We start from the raw sequence: 16,318 nt of genomic DNA on the forward strand, positions 1-16,318 counted from the left end.
CCTCTCCCTCTCTCTCCCTCTCCCTCTCCCCTCTCCCTCTCCCTCCCTCTCCCTCTCCCTCTCCCTCTCCCTCTCCCTCTCCCTCTCCCTCTCCCCTCTCCCCTCTCCCCTCTCCCTCTCCCTCTCCCTCTCCCTCTCCCTCTCACCTCTCCCTCTCCCTCTCCCTCTCCCTCTCCCTCTCCCTCTCCCTCTCCCTCTCACTCTACCTCTGCCTCTATTTCTATTTCCACCACCACAAGAATGCATAGATTGTCGAATAGTGCGTTATCTACGCCCGTCTCAAACAGGATAGATAGAGTTAGACCAAGAAAAATCTGCAGCGATTTTGAAAGCCCACGCAGTGCAAGTGTTATTCTGCCGTCATAATCCCGATAATTCACAACAAACACCGATAACGAACTCTGCGAAACATGAAGTCATAAATGTCCTGTGAAAAATGTCGTTCTGACTTTTTGACTATTTTAAGGTTAGGCTACAGGGCAAACCCTTAACCCGATCGTCTTTGTTTTAGGCTCAAATTGTAGCTGACTAAATTGTCCAGAGCCGTTTTTCTCAAATTTTTGATATCATTCTTCGTTTCCAAATTATCGAGCACCAAAATCAAAAATTCGGAAAAAATTGAATTTTATTTTCACTATTTCGACCATAACTTTTTTTGTTTTTGACTTTCTCGAATAATTATTTTTGCACCTTACAGCTCTCGTGATTATGCGTCTTTTGAGCTTATTTTTTAATATCATATCTTCACAACTTTCCGAGATATAAGGGGATCGCACTTTTTCGTGAAATCGGACCGTATACTGGAGCGAACGAAATGACATTTCCAATGTCAAAAATCGTACTATGTAAACAGCAATTACATATGATTCGTAAAGCGAAACATCTGGGCATGGTCTAATCATTTCTTTTAGTTGGAAAAAAAGTTTTGGATCTGTGCATGGTGGCCTTTAAGAGAATATGGCATGTTACTTACGACAACTCCGACTTTGGTACCTATACAATATAACCATCATGGAGCGTTACTATCGACCTGTTCTAGCCATGGTTCAACGCCATGAATGTCCGTTAGGCTTTGGATCTCGGTAGATTCTTTTAGCTGTTTCCCTTATTTCGCTTGCGTCAGAAATTGACGGGAATCCAAAATGTTGCATAAAAAGTCGTTTTCATGTAAAGATAAAAATTCACCACATTTATTCTGTGGATGTTCAATTGAGCAATCATGAAAAGGACACTTAGATGGCATATTTCGGCAGCATATTAACCTTTTGTTTCTTTAAATCGTACCAAGGAATCGGTGAAATAGTCTCAAATTAAGCTCGATAGGCTTGTCCAAATTATATTTGCTAGACAGTATTAAAATCATCATAAAGTCTCTAAAATAAAATAAATGTAAAACCTTCTTATATCAGATATGGCTTAAAATACCCCCAGATTATACCTTAAGAACATAGTAATACATAATACCTTTTTTACAAAAAAAATGAAACCGACTTCAAAAAGGATGAAATAAAATATTATCCTTTTTTATGTCTATGCGTTACCAACTGATATGTTTGAAGTCGGTGCCAAGCCAAATTTTGAAGCATACCATGACTTTGGTGCGATTTGATAAGGATTTACCTACGTTGGATTGCCTTACACGACGACAATGAACGTACTTTCTGTAGGTACAGTCGACGTTAAAAATATGTTTACACTTTTCGCCTTATTACAAAGGAGTAAGGTGCAAAAGTGTAAACATATCATTGACGTCGACTGGACCTAAGAACACACCTCAGAAACCTTCTTGGCGCAGTCGTACCATGTTTGTCGGGACATTAGTGTAAATATAAATGCATTTTTTTGCCTTTTTAAAGAGCATTTCATACTAATGCTCGAACAGTCTATAGCACGCAAGTGTGGGATTGGGACTGAGTTATTTCCCGTCCCTTATCCAGAGGACTACATTTCAAAATATAAAACAATTCAAGGAATTTACCTTCTTGCCAAATTTCACCTAAAGCGGTTCAGTTGTTTAGCCATGAAAAGGCGACAAACAGGCAGACAGAATTCTTTACACATTTATAATAGTTATTAGTACAGTTCTAATGGGATTTATAGCCATACAGCTGATTATTTTTGACTGGTATTGTTACTACTTGGCTTGGCACCGACTTCAAACATATCAGTTGGTAACGCATAGACATAAAAAAGGATAATATTTTATTTCATCCTTTTTGAAGTCGGTTTCATTTTTTTTGTAAAAAGTTTTTATTTTACCATTTTTAGTTTTAACGCATTGTTAAGAGCGCGACGCATGAATGAAAAACAAGATCATGTTTAACACTAAATTCGTGTTCCTATTACTACCTATTACTTTAGTAAATATGTAATCAGGAATTTTCTCGAGTCCGTCTGGGAAATTATAATTATAGAAGGGTCAAAAGTGGCACCAAGTGGTTCGTGTAATATTACACTCGGCGCAGGCTAGCCAGTTCCTTTGCTTGAACTCGGCTTGACACGCTGCCGCGTGTCTAGATTCCTGTCAACTAAATCCATCCGCCCGCCCCGCCACTGACCCAATCCCTCAGCCCCCCGATCACTCAACCTCACAGCACATCAACCCCTGATCCAGGAACCCCTCGATCCTGAACCAGCAACCCTTCAACCGCCATTCCCCGACCCCTTAATCCCTGACCCCTTAATTCCTAACCCTAACCCCCGATCAGTAGCCTTACCAGCTTACCACGAGTTTGACATTGATATATTCGCTAGCATGTGTGTACTTCCTATGCATCTTGCTCGTACTAACCTTAGTCTGTACTATGCATAAGACGTTAGCGAATATGTCGATGTCAAACTCGTGGTAAGGCTACAGTTGCAGTTCATCAAATTGGTGGTTTTCGGAAGCAAATGCTCGAGATACTTTAGAAAACCCCGAAATCACTTAACACGTGCCTAATACGGAAACACCTTGGAGGAACTTGTTCCAAACAAAAAAAGAATTACTCAAATCGGATCACAGGTGCCGGAGTAATCGCTGAACATACTTACATTTAAAGAAATCATCATCATTATCATCAAAATAATCATCATCATCATCAGGTCTACTTCATCAAATTGGTGGTTTTCGGGAGAAAATGCTCGAGTTGCTTAAGAAAACGCCCAAAACACCATGCATGTGGCTTTAAAAATTGAGGAGTTCCCTCAATTCCTCATAGATCCCATCATCAGAACAGAACCAAATGAAAATGGGACCAACTCGGAAGTAGCTCCTTTCAAACAAAAAAAGAATTACTCGAATCGGACTACGGATGTCGAAGTAATCGGATAACGTACAATAGAAAAAAAAAAATAGCCACAACCGAATACAGAACCTCCTCCTTCTATGAAATTGAAGTCGGTTAAAAATAACACACACGTCAACAGTTAGACCAGGTTTTATCTGTACCCATAATAAACGATACAGTCCTTATACGAGCAATTCTTGTTTATTTATTTATTTATATACCTATATATATTATATATATATATATAGATATATATATATATATATATATATATATATATATATATATATTATATATATATATATATATATATTTTATTTATTTATATAAGCCTATACGGTGTCCCACTGCTGGGCAAAGGCCTCCCCCCTCGATTTCCATTCGTCATATATTTATTTATTTATATATAGGTATATAAATAAATAAATATATGTATATATTTCGGGGATCTCGGAAACGGCTGTAATGATTTCGATGAAATTTGCTATATGGGGGTTTACGGGGGCGATAAATCGATTTAGCTACGTCTCATCTCCGGTAAAACGCGCATTTTTGAGTTTTTATATGTTTTCCGAGCAAAGCTCGGTCTCCCAGATATTTTTTTCTAATATTGTGTGTGTCTTCTACAAATTTTTGTGTTTTTTTTTTTATTTATCACGTATGTAGTGCAACGAAATACAAATCTTCATATCTTTTCTGATAAATAGCATTGCCCACATGTGCGTCGCATCTGCCACTCGTCGCATGCACGACTGCATGTGCATGGCAATGGAATCCTTTAAAACAATTGTATGAAACTATTACTCTGTAATTTAAGTCTCGTGTGTCCGTATGTTCACTACTAGGCCACGTTGATAATAATCAACATAAATTAATGTTTACAGCCAGTGTAACGACAGTAATTAGTTGGCGAGTAAGCACCTCTTGTTGGGTTGACACGACTCTTTATCGTTGTTTTGTGAACTGCGGGTAAATTTGTTTCGGCCTTTAATGTCCCGGCGATAATTAGACTGAGGTTAAGTGCTTCTCAGTACGACGCTTACAGGCTAATTCAAACGCACTCTGGCATCAAAATCTAAGTAAATTATAATAATATTATTCAGATATTATTCTGATGTCAGTGTACGTTCGAATCGGCCTGTTAGTTAAACTGCTGGTTCGTAGAAATTATACTTGCATTTAATATTTTATAATGGATTACTAATTATGTTGCATAAAATTTATTGTCATATTTTACTTTAGCATGGCAACCCTTGGCAGAATCATCATTTCGCAGAATTACTTTTTGCATAAGTTTCATGGCATACTGTTGTTTCGCACAATTTTGTAAAGCTGAATAATGCAATGGCATAATGTCAATTTGAAGAATAATTCTGTAATCGAATAATTGTTTTGCCAAAAATTGCGTCGCATAATATTTACTTGGCATACTGTCTTTTCGCACAATTTCCTTAGGCAGAATAATTCATTGGCATAGTATGGATGAGAATAATATTTTCCGTACCCTACTCCACCAATGAACACCTACTCCAACAGTTCCTATTGAGCAGGGGTCGCAGTTCTAACCTAACCTACACTTCTAGCAGCAATTCCTTTTGTGTAGGGGTCGCAGTTCTAACCTAACCTAACCTACAGTTCTGGAAGCAGTTTCTTTTATGTAGGGGTCGCAGGTCTAACCTAACATAACCTATAGTTCTGGCAGCAATTCCTTTTATGTAGGGGTCGCAGTTCTAACCTAACCTAACCTGTAGTTCTGGCAGCAATTCCTTTTATGCTGCATAACATTCTGCGAAATTCAAGTCTGCAATATGAGCAATATGCCATAAGAAATTCGGTGGAATGTAATTTATGCTACATACCATTCTGCGTATGTAAAATCGACGATATTAGTATTCTGCTATTCAAAATTCTGACAAATTAATGTTATGCGACATGAGATATGCTAATTATACAATTATGCAAAAGTATCATTCGGTTAAAAATGTTTCTGCGAAACCTGCTATGCGACGTCTATTTGAGACAATCGATATTATGCAAGATAAATGGAAGCCTTAATTAAAACTGTACTAGCTATATTACTTAATATTTCTAGATATCTGTTCTGGGACTTCTGGGTCTCATAACGTCGTGTTTCCACAGTCGGTGTCGGTGACGGTGTCGGTGCTCACATTGACGTTCATCTCAGTGGACCGCTGGTACGCCATCTGCTTCCCGCTCAAGTTCAAGTCCACCACCGGCCGCGCCAAGACCGCCATACTCATCATCTGGCTCATTTCTTTACTTTTCAGTAAGTTCACTTTGATGTCTGTAATGACATAAGGAAGAATAGGAGAGATTGAGTGGAGTTAAAATAGGGGTAGGTTGAAATAACGTAAAAAGACAATCTATAACTATTATCGGGCTGGAAAAAATGATGTTTAGCCCCGTCCCGCCGTCCGCTGGTCTCTCAATATGCGTCCTTGCCTCAAGACGGTTATAAATACCGCAAAATGTATATTATTTCAACTTACCTCTGTTTTAACTCAACTTTGTCTCCCCTACATAGCCTGCTAGATCTTTGTCGAGATGCAATTACCGTTTGAATTTTAACTTTATTCACAAAATACCCTTAACCAATATCGCTATTATACTGAACATTAAAAACAAGACAAGAAGTATTTTAAAACACGGTATAACTACGTGATAGAAATATCCGGAATCAGCCAAATATTCAAATTCACTAGAAATTCATTATGAAAGTTTGGAGATTCCTCTAGGAACCTACATTTTGATAACTGCGCCAACTTTTGCTGTAAGCCAAGCGTCTGCTTTGGATGTTTGGGAAGCAAGTTAAATGCCCCTTCATAACAAACGGTTCACAGCGCACAACTTTCTTAAATTGCAAGCTTCCCGTTAAAAAAATAGGAGCTAAATTCGTTTTGCACACTATATCAAACATAGTTTTTTTTACACGCTCTTAACTTCACACCGTATTTATTATATAGATGGTCTAGCAAATCTTGTCAGTAGAAAAAGGCGGCAAATTTGAAAAATGTAGGCTTGAAGGGATATCGTCTCATAGAAAATTTGAATTTCGCGCCTTTTTCTACTGACGAGATTTGCTTGACCATCTATATTTGTTTTGTATCGTATTTTTAAGTAAGTACCTAAGTTTATTTGATAAAATACCTTAAAATTAAATTTGAACCACTCGCTGTCTCATATATTTTGTTAATTTCGATAACAATGCACTAACATACGAACAGAGTTGATTGGATGATGCAATCGGAAAGTGGCAAAAGGAAATTCTCGACTGAAAAACGCAACCACAACAGAAACTCCTTTTTCTCCAATTTCTTCGTAATTTTACATGTAAAATGTATACAAACTTACTTTGACCGAATTTGTCTTGAAACATGTTATTTTTGCAGATGTGCCAGAACTAGCAGTTTTGCAAGTGAAGATGCTCTCTCGCCCGCTGAGATTTGACATGCATAAGCAGTATTTCATGCAATGCTCAGCGAAGTGGTCAGATGAATCTGAACTCAATTGGAGCATAATAAAGGCGGTATTTCTTTACACGTAAGTATAGCACAAGTAAATTTTACTGCTTATATCGTTAACTCGGTCGCAGGTGGATGTTATGGTAAATGTAGGTACAGTCAGCAGCAGAAGTTGCTAAGCGGGCGAGGTGTTCAAAATGATCTTGACGTGACTTTATTGTTAAGAGAATAAGAGCGTGTCAAGGTAATTTTGAACACCTCGGCCGCTTAGCAACTTCTGCTGCTGACTGTATAGGACACAATTTTAGCCCTCAGAGAAAATCAATAAACTCAGTCTTGTTTTGCATATGAAACTCTTGCAAGTATAAGTGGCAGAAAAATCGTCCAAATTCGTTTTGTTAAGATGAGTAATGTTAGGTATAATGAAAATTTCCAGGAAAAACGTTTCATATTCAATCACACGATCTAGACACGCGGGAGCGTGTCCAGCCAAGTTCAAAGAAAAAGGAACTGGCGACGCAGCAACCGTGTGTAATATTACACGAACCATTTCGAGCTACTTTTGACCCCTTCACAACTTGAAACCTACTTAACCTACACAAATGAAATTTGGCAAATGTATTCAAGCCCCTTAGCTTGTCTAAAATACAAAATTTTATAAACGTAGCTCAAACATTTATTGACAAATTAACGTTTAAAAACCGTCATTTTTGTGACTGACTGACATATAGATCACAAACCTAACCCACTTCCAGATGACCTAGAAACTTGAAATTTGGCATCAAAGTAGACTATTAGGTGTATATAGAGGGAAAAATCTGAAAACTGGAAATTATTGATATTTCGATGGAAAAAAAATAATTAATACTTATAGACCAAAAACCTAACCCACTTCTAGATCACTTAGAAACTTGATATTTAGCATGAAGGTAGACTATTAGGTGTATATAGAGGGAAAAATCTGAAAACTGGAAATAATTGATATTTCGATGGAAAAAAAAAATTAATACGTACAGACCAAAAACCTAACCCACTTCTAGATGACATAGAAACTTGATATTTGGCATCAAAGTAGACTATTAGGCGTATAAAAAGGGAAAAATCTGAAAACTGGAAATTATTGACATTTCTATGCAAAAAAAAAATTTAATACTTATAGACCAAAAACCTAACCCACTTCTAGATGACTTAGAAACTTGATATTTGGCATCAAGGTAGACTATTAGGTGTATATAGAGGGAGAAATCAGAAAACTGGAAATAATTGATATTTCGATGGAAAAAAAATAATTAATACGTACAGACCAAAAACCTAACCCACTTCTAGATGACTTAGAAACTTGACATTTGGCATCAAGGTAGACTATTAGGTGTGTATAAAGGGAAAAATCTGAAAACTGGAAATTATTGATATTTCGATGGAAATAATAACAATTAATACTTATAGACCAAAAACCTAACCCACTTCTAGATCACTTAGAAACTTGATATTTAGCATGAAGGTAGACTATTAGGTTTATATAGAGGGAAAAATCTGAAAACTGGAAATAATTGATATTTCGATGGAAAAAAAATAATTAATACGTACAGACCAAAAACCTAACCCACTTCTAGATGACATAGAAACTTGATATTTGGCATCAAAGTAGACTATTAGGCGTATAAAAAGGGAAAAATCTGAAAACTGGAAATTATTGATATTTCTATGGAAAAAAAAAATTAATACTTATAGACCAAAAACCTAACCCACTTCTAGATGACTTAGAAACTTGATATTTGGCATCAAGGTAGACTATTAGGTGTATATAGAGGGAGAAATCAGAAAACTGGAAATAATTGATATTTCGATGGAAAAAAAAATAATTAATACGTACAGACCAAAAACCTAACCCACTTCTAGATGACTTAGAAACTTGACATTTGGCATCAAGGTAGACTATTAGGTGTGTATAAAAGGAAAAATCTGAAAACTGGAAATTATTGATATTTCGATGGAAATAATAACAATTAATACTTATAGACCAAAAACCTAACCCACTTCTAGATCACTTAGAAACTTGATATTTAGCATGAAGGTAGACTATTAGGTGTATATAGAGGGAAAAATCTGAAAACTGGAAATAATTGATATTTCGATGAAAAAAAAATAATTAATACGTACAGACCAAAAACCTAACCCACTTCTAGATGACATAGAAACTTGATATTTGGCATCAAAGTAGACTATTAGGCGTATAAAAAGGGAAAAATCTGAAAACTGGAAATTATTGATATTTCTATGGAAAAAAATAAATTTAATACTTATAGACCAAAAACCTAACCCACTTCTAGATGACTTAGAAACTTGATATTTGGCATCAAGGTAGACTATTAGGTGTATATAGAGGGAGAAATCAGAAAACTGGAAATAATTGATATTTCGATGGAAAAAAAATAATTAATACGTACAGACCAAAAACCTAACCCACTTCTAGATGACTTAGAAACTTGACATTTGGCATCAAGGTAGACTATTAGGTGTATATAAAGGGAAAAATCTGAAAACTGGAAATTATTGATATTTCGATGGAAATAATAACAATTAATACTTATAGACCAAAAACCTAATCCACTTCTAGATGACTTAGAAACTTGATATTTGGCATCAAGGTAGACTATTAGGTGTTTATACAGGGAAAAATCTGAAAACTGGAAATTATTGATATTTCGATGGAAAAAAAATAATTATAGACGGTCAAGCAAATCTTGTCAGTAGAAAAAGGCGCGAAATTCAAAATTTCTATGAGGCGATATCCTTTCGCGCCTACATTTTTCAAATTTGCCGCCTTTTTCTACTGACAAGATCTGCTTGACCAAGTATAATACTTATAGACCAAAAACCTAACCCACTTCTAGATGACTTAGAAACTTGATATTTGGCATCAATGTAGACTATCAGGCGTATACAAAAGGAAAAATCTGAAAACTGAAACTTTTTGACAATTGACCGCGCGTTAGCGAGGGTCTCCTTTTCAGCTCAGGCAAACTGCTTTCACGATGAATACCTACTATAGTAATTTCTGTACAAAAAGTAATGATACGTATAGGCTACTTTTCTAAAATTTGGTTTGTTGGTAAAACTAGCCAAGTCAAATCCTTTATAATTTCAGGATTTTCTACACAACACAGAACTTGGCACCCATATAGATCTCAATTCTTTTGTCGGCGAGTCAACAACGACACATATTCTTAATATTGAACTTGGCTCCCATTTCACATTTATGTTTTTGTTGGGATCTTATATTACAGTGCCTTAAGTTACGATGTATTTTAGTACTTATACATCCTGACGCATACTACACCGACAAGAGCCATGCTCCTTAAATTATGATGATGATACATCCTAACCTAAGGAACTGTAATGTTAGATCGTGGCATGCTAAGACTGCTAAGAGTGATTGAATATGAAGCGTTTTAACTTCCATATTGTTGTAGGCTTCCGCTATTCCTGATGATGATCGCATACTGCCAAATCGTGAGGGTGCTGTGGCGCTCAGACAATATTCCGGGCCATTCGGAGTCCCACCAGCTATGCACTACACCTACTGGACAGAACAATTGTAAGTCGATTTTTGTTCTGGGTTTGGCACGTTCACTGTTCCCACATTTCCAAGCTTGTTTCATATTTCTTGTTTGGTAATGATGAGTATGGTTTTTCATAAGTTTGTCTCCCAGGGCTAGCAGCGAAGCGGCGCACAACGCCATCTATCCACGCGAACGCGTCAACTGAGGGGCAGCTGCGCTCACGCCGCAAGGCCGCCAAGATGCTCGTGGCTGTCGTCGTCATGTTCGCCGTGTGCTACTTTCCCGTGCATCTGATTTCAGTCCTTAGGTAAGCCTGACTTGCATCAACGGGATTTACAACATTCGGTTCGCATTAACTACTTTTGTGTAAGATAGTTTTTATGATTCCATTGTTAAGAGACCCTTTCGAGTTCGCTATGCCATATACCAGTCTGTCCATCTGCGCCTCAAAGGACCCCGCAGCAAACATAGGGAAAAAGTGGTTTCAGTCAAATCTCACGAAATTTTAGTACGATGTAGATTTAAGTCTCCTGATTATTTTTTTATAAGTATTGATTTTAGGAAACACCGCATAGAAATAGAAAAATATAAACTTGATTATTTTTGAAAGTATACTTCTGAGAGATGTGTGTCCTTATAAAAAATAATCAAGAGACCTTAATCTACATCATACTAAAATTTCGTGAGATTTGATTGAATTTGATTTCACTGCGGGTCCTTTAGTCAAGTACCTACCTAATTAATAAAAAGCTGTAAATAACTTGATTTACTTTATATGAACACTCGTGCCATTCTCACTGAAGTTACAAAAAAAGCTGCCACACTAGAAGATTTTATTATTTCGTGTACCTAAAGAAACGTTAATTTGTTTAAGTATACCTACATAATACACACTTACAAATACACTAAGCATAATCCGTTATAAGTACCAAGAGTATAATATTTTAAGATCATAAATAGCTCACAGAATCTTCATAGTGTAGACGCACTTTGTAACTAGTGTAAACCAATACTTATTTTGTAAATTAACTGCATTCTGTCCGAATTTGTAATACCTCGCTTTAAAACTCACACTAACAAGCATAATTAAAATCCCGCTAATAAGTTTGTACCAGTCTTTTCAACACTAACGAGATGTTCACTCTTTTGTCTATTCATCTGAGTAAATTGCTTTCCAAGAGGCGTCTAGCACTCATGTATTTAGGTACGTATAGTTTATGAAAAAGTTTTTCCTATCTGAAAATTATAACATTTTTAAAGTCCACGTCAAGGCTTGAAGTTTTAATTATATACTTATAGCGAACCGCGCAAACGGTCTGCCAAGATTTGGTTGTTGGGTGCAATGAAAATTATTACTTGTAATTAAAATTTATTTATTTATATTTGTGGCATTTGTCAGATTAATTCCATTATTATGAATTAGGCTTAACCTAACAAGAACTAAGTATTTTGGTTACGAATTCAGAGCAGCGTTATCTAATACGCCAATTTAATTAATACGCATTTCCGCAAAGTAACGCCTTCATTAAATAAATGTCAATTTTTTAAAATTATCCTTATTCTTAAAGCAATTAAGTTACGCGAGTATTTTATTAAGTATCGAGGCAAAATGATTTGTGTTCTCTGTCGGTCCCTTGCCTTTGAACGTGTTTTTAACGTGAAAATTATAAATTGATATTTAGTAGAAGGAATTAAAGTTACTGTATATCTATATTCGTATGCTTAGTGTAACACGAGTAGTACAGTCAAAAAAATTAATTTCCGACCTTTTCACAGTGACTATCAATAAGAAAGTCGCTAGAGACCTCATACTATTGTCACTGTGACAAGAACCTACAAAATGGGTCGGAAATTAAATTCTTTCACTGTACCTACTTAGGATAGAATAGTTGTACTGGCAACTTAAACTTAAACGGCGACTACATCTCACACCTACGATTCGCAGATGACATATAGTGTAGTAAATAAAGGTAGTGGACCCCGCAGTAATTCCTCAGCCAGAAAAAACTTTACAGTATGATAATTTGATAAAGTATCAATAAATAAAAAGTATTGTATAAATTTCCAAAGAATAATAATAATAGAATTAAAGTAAATACCTAAAGTCTTAAATCGTTAATATCTTTTTACGGAAAAATGCTCCGTTCAAACTTTCTTCACCAGACATATTCATGTAGGTAACGTATTGCAACAATATATGAAATATCAAAAAAATATCCCAGCAGAAATACCAGTATTAATAAAATATTTATTTTTGGCGTGTCTTGGACCGGAAAATTGCTCAGTCTAATTTTTTCACTGGAATGCCATTTTATTGCCGTTTTATACCTACAAAATGAAAATCTAAAAATTTTCCACTCAGTTTTTAATAGTTCTATAATACATACATTTCGATACGCATTTATTGTTTATTTTTTTACCCGCTGCGCCAAATTATATTCTAAGATCATATAAGAAGAAAAAAATGACAGAGCAATTTTCCGATGAAAATGAGCGTCAAAAAAAGGATATATCATAAAAAAATATTCTCATGTTTGACTAAACTTTTAGATTTTTTTCTAGTATCACATACTGATACTAATAACTTATTTTGTAAAATTATTTTGGACTGAGGAATTACTCGGTTCAATATATAATCAGGTTTGTGTTTTTACCTAACTTAGGAGTGTTTTTTTTTGGATATTTATAATGTTAGTCTTGGCTCATACTATACAATAACCAAGCTAAATTTCATCGACTGAGAAATTAATGCATGGGTCTCCATACAACAACTTGCCTAATTTACTACACTAATAGTCTTAATGGCGGAGTCGCTAGAGGAGCTGAACCGGATGCTGGACTGCCTAGCTGCAGCCTCGCGACGCATCGGTCTTGGCATGAATTTGGATAAAACCAAAGTCATGATCAATGGCCACATTGATCCAATACCGATAGTCGTAAATGGTCACCTTCTTGAAATCGTTTCCGAATATTCTGCAGTTAGGTAAAAACAATTTCGAGAAGGAGGCCAAGAGGAGGATCCAGCTGGGCTGGGCAGCGATTGGGAAACTACGCCGAGTCTTCTCGTCATCCATACCGCAATGTTTGAAAACAAAAGTTTTCAATCAGTGCGTCCTACCCGTCATGACCTACGGAGCCGAGACATGGACACTCACGATAGGGTTGGTCCACCAGTTCAAAGTCGCTCAGCGAGCTATGGAGAGAGCTATGCTCGGAGTTTCTCTGAAGGATAGGATTCGTAACGAATACATCCGACAGAGAACCAAAGTTATCGACATAGCTCAAAGAATTAGCAAGCTGAAGTGGCAGTGGGCTGGCCATATCGCACGATGAACCGACAACCGCTGGGGTAAACGTGTTCTTGAGTGGAGACCGCGACTCGGCAAACGTAGTGTAGGACGCCCTCCGACCAGGTGGGATGACGATCTGCGGAAGACTGCAGGCAGATGCTGGATGCGGCAAGCTGAGGACAGGGCGCTATGGCGCTCTTTAGGGGAGGGCTATGTCCAGCAGTGGACTACTATAGCCTGATGATGATGATGATGATGATGATGATGATGATGATGATGATGATGATGATGATGATGATGATGATGATGATGGTGAACTTAAACGTCGTAAAATTGTGAACAACTATGTTTGTCCACAGAGTGGCATTCAACGTGCAGCAGAGTGACGTCATCACGTGCATCGCGCTCATCTCGCACGTCATGTGCTACGCCAACTCTGCCGTCAACCCCCTCATATACAACTTCATGAGTGGTGAGTATTGCTGTATAACGTAAGCGAGTAATGCCGATATCGGTGCCGCTACTATTTTCAAATTATCAAACTACACAACGGGATTTAATCGCGTATTTAAGTTTTAAGATTTACCTCCGACGTTTCGAGGACGGCGTTGTCCCCGTGGTCTCGGAGAAGACTGGCTCAAGTTGACATCAACATCTTCTCGCCGCGCGAGTTTTTCGAACTACCCGCACTTGGTCTTGTTTATCAGTTTGAACGTTTTGCGCACTAGGGATGTTACTCTGTCGACACACAACACTAACGATTTTCGATATAACGTTATTGTGTAGTTTGATAATGTTTAATAATCGTGAAAGTTTAAATCAGTATTTTCAAATTGTTTAAATCTGCCTTTCTTGAGAAATTAATCAGTGTCCAACCTACTCCTTATCTAAACGCTTTTCCGCTTGAGTTGTGCAGTCGACTAACATCTAACCTTCCATCCCAATAAGTCTCTGGATTCCTCACGAAGTTTTCGTCTCACCGAACAGCGTATAATAGATAATATATCAAAAAGCTCCAATAAACTCGTACCCAGATTTCGAACCCAGGACCTCTAGATTATAACTCAAATAATATTTTACCTATGCTATGCTACCGACGCCTCAATAAGATTAAGTAAATTGAACGTACAGTCTACGTAAAAGTATTCTTTTAAAAATTAAAACAATTTATAACACATAAAATTAATTTAATATACCTCCCGAATTTATAAAAACGTTCTAAACGATATAATCGATATAAAAAAATTGAGTGTGAATAACTATTTATCGCGGTAACCAAAGACATACAGTATACAATACTGTATTGTATTGTAAAACTAGAGTAATACTAATGCACACAATACAAAGTTTACAATAAATGTACAGAGACATAAATTGGATAGAGGTAACCTAGGTAACCTAGGTTGCCTTATCGCTTAGCAACCATCTCTTCAGACTGCATCATGCATTCAATTGTCATGGTACAATTTTCTGACTTATTTTCACATTCTGGTAATGGTATTTTCTTATATACCATTATCAGAATGTATTATATTTTTTTATTATTTTCTTATATTTTCGAAACTACGAATTAGCCACATGGATGAAGTCTCGAAAAATTATCGATTTTATTTTCAGTAAGTTCACATAGGTACAGGTTTCCAGTCGTGTGGTACCTAATTAATCAACATGGAAATCAAAAACATGTACCTATAATGAAACCTTGCGTGGGACATCCAATAAAATATATATATACTCTCCCGGCCGGTTTCGACCACGGCGACTGTTTCAGCTCCGTTGTTGTATGCGTTCGTGTGCTCGCATATGGCTCGCGTAGCCGATTTTATTTGCGAAGACCCGTGCGCATGACGGGCAGGAAAGCACACCATTGACGTAATTATACCTAATAGCCGCTGGTGGGCGGGCCTTCAGCTCATCCCGTCTGATATCTAGTTCCACAAGTCGACGGGATTCAAAGTCATTCGTTTGCTTAAAGACGAAAGATCTCCATACAGGGCGGTCGGCTGCCTGCTTCTCCCACAGAAGCGGGTCAATGTTACAGGTCTTCATGTGGCGCTTAAGCACATCCTTATACCTGAGAAGTTGCCCGCCATGCTTTCGCTTGCCCTCCTCCAGCTCCGAGTAAAAGATGCGCTTAGCCACCCGACCCTCTGCCATCCTTGAAACGTGGCCGCCCCAACGAAGTTGTCGTCGCATAATATAAACTTCGATCCCACCCACTTTAGCTCTTCGCAAAACTTCGGTGTTCCGTACTCGATCGGACCAGCTGATGTTCAAGATTTTGCGAAGACATTTTAGGTGGAATCGGTCTAAAGTGCGGATGTGACGACGGTATATGGTCCACGTTTCCGAAGAATACAATATGTTAGGAAGCACAACAGCCATATATATGGAGATCTTTGTCGCCAATGTCAGGTCATGTGAACGGAAGACCTTTCCATCCAACTTACCAAACGCCGCAGCAGCGGCACCGATTCTGATGTTTATCTCAGCGTCAAGGTCGCACGTAGAAGTTACTGTGCTCCCCAGGTACCGGAACTTATCTACCTGTTTCAGCAAATCCTCCCCAAGTCTGACAGTCAGTGTCTCGCGACCATGGATGTCTAATGACATTACTTCCGTCTTTTTGACACTGATTTTCAGTCCAAACTTGCAGCAGGAATCGTGAAAGTCGGTCAAAAGTTGCTGTAGGTCACCAGGGGATTCCGCAATGA

General features: G+C 37.3%; 1 protein-coding gene across 1 annotated transcript in view; it reads left to right on the forward strand.

Moving 5' to 3' along the window:
• Positions 1–16,318, forward strand: part of LOC134800553 (orexin/Hypocretin receptor type 1-like) — a 140,334-nt gene that overhangs the window by 111,481 nt on the left and 12,535 nt on the right. Inside the window, exons 4-8 of the mRNA XM_063773040.1 lie at positions 5,409–5,556; positions 6,680–6,830; positions 10,225–10,349; positions 10,465–10,621; positions 13,964–14,076. Coding sequence (XP_063629110.1) covers positions 5,409–5,556; positions 6,680–6,830; positions 10,225–10,349; positions 10,465–10,621; positions 13,964–14,076 — 694 coding nt within the window. The remainder of the gene's footprint in view (positions 1–5,408; positions 5,557–6,679; positions 6,831–10,224; positions 10,350–10,464; positions 10,622–13,963; positions 14,077–16,318) is intronic.

This window comes from Cydia splendana, chromosome 20, assembly GCF_910591565.1.
Source record: "Cydia splendana chromosome 20, ilCydSple1.2, whole genome shotgun sequence".
Lineage (NCBI taxonomy): Eukaryota > Metazoa > Arthropoda > Insecta > Lepidoptera > Tortricidae > Cydia > Cydia splendana.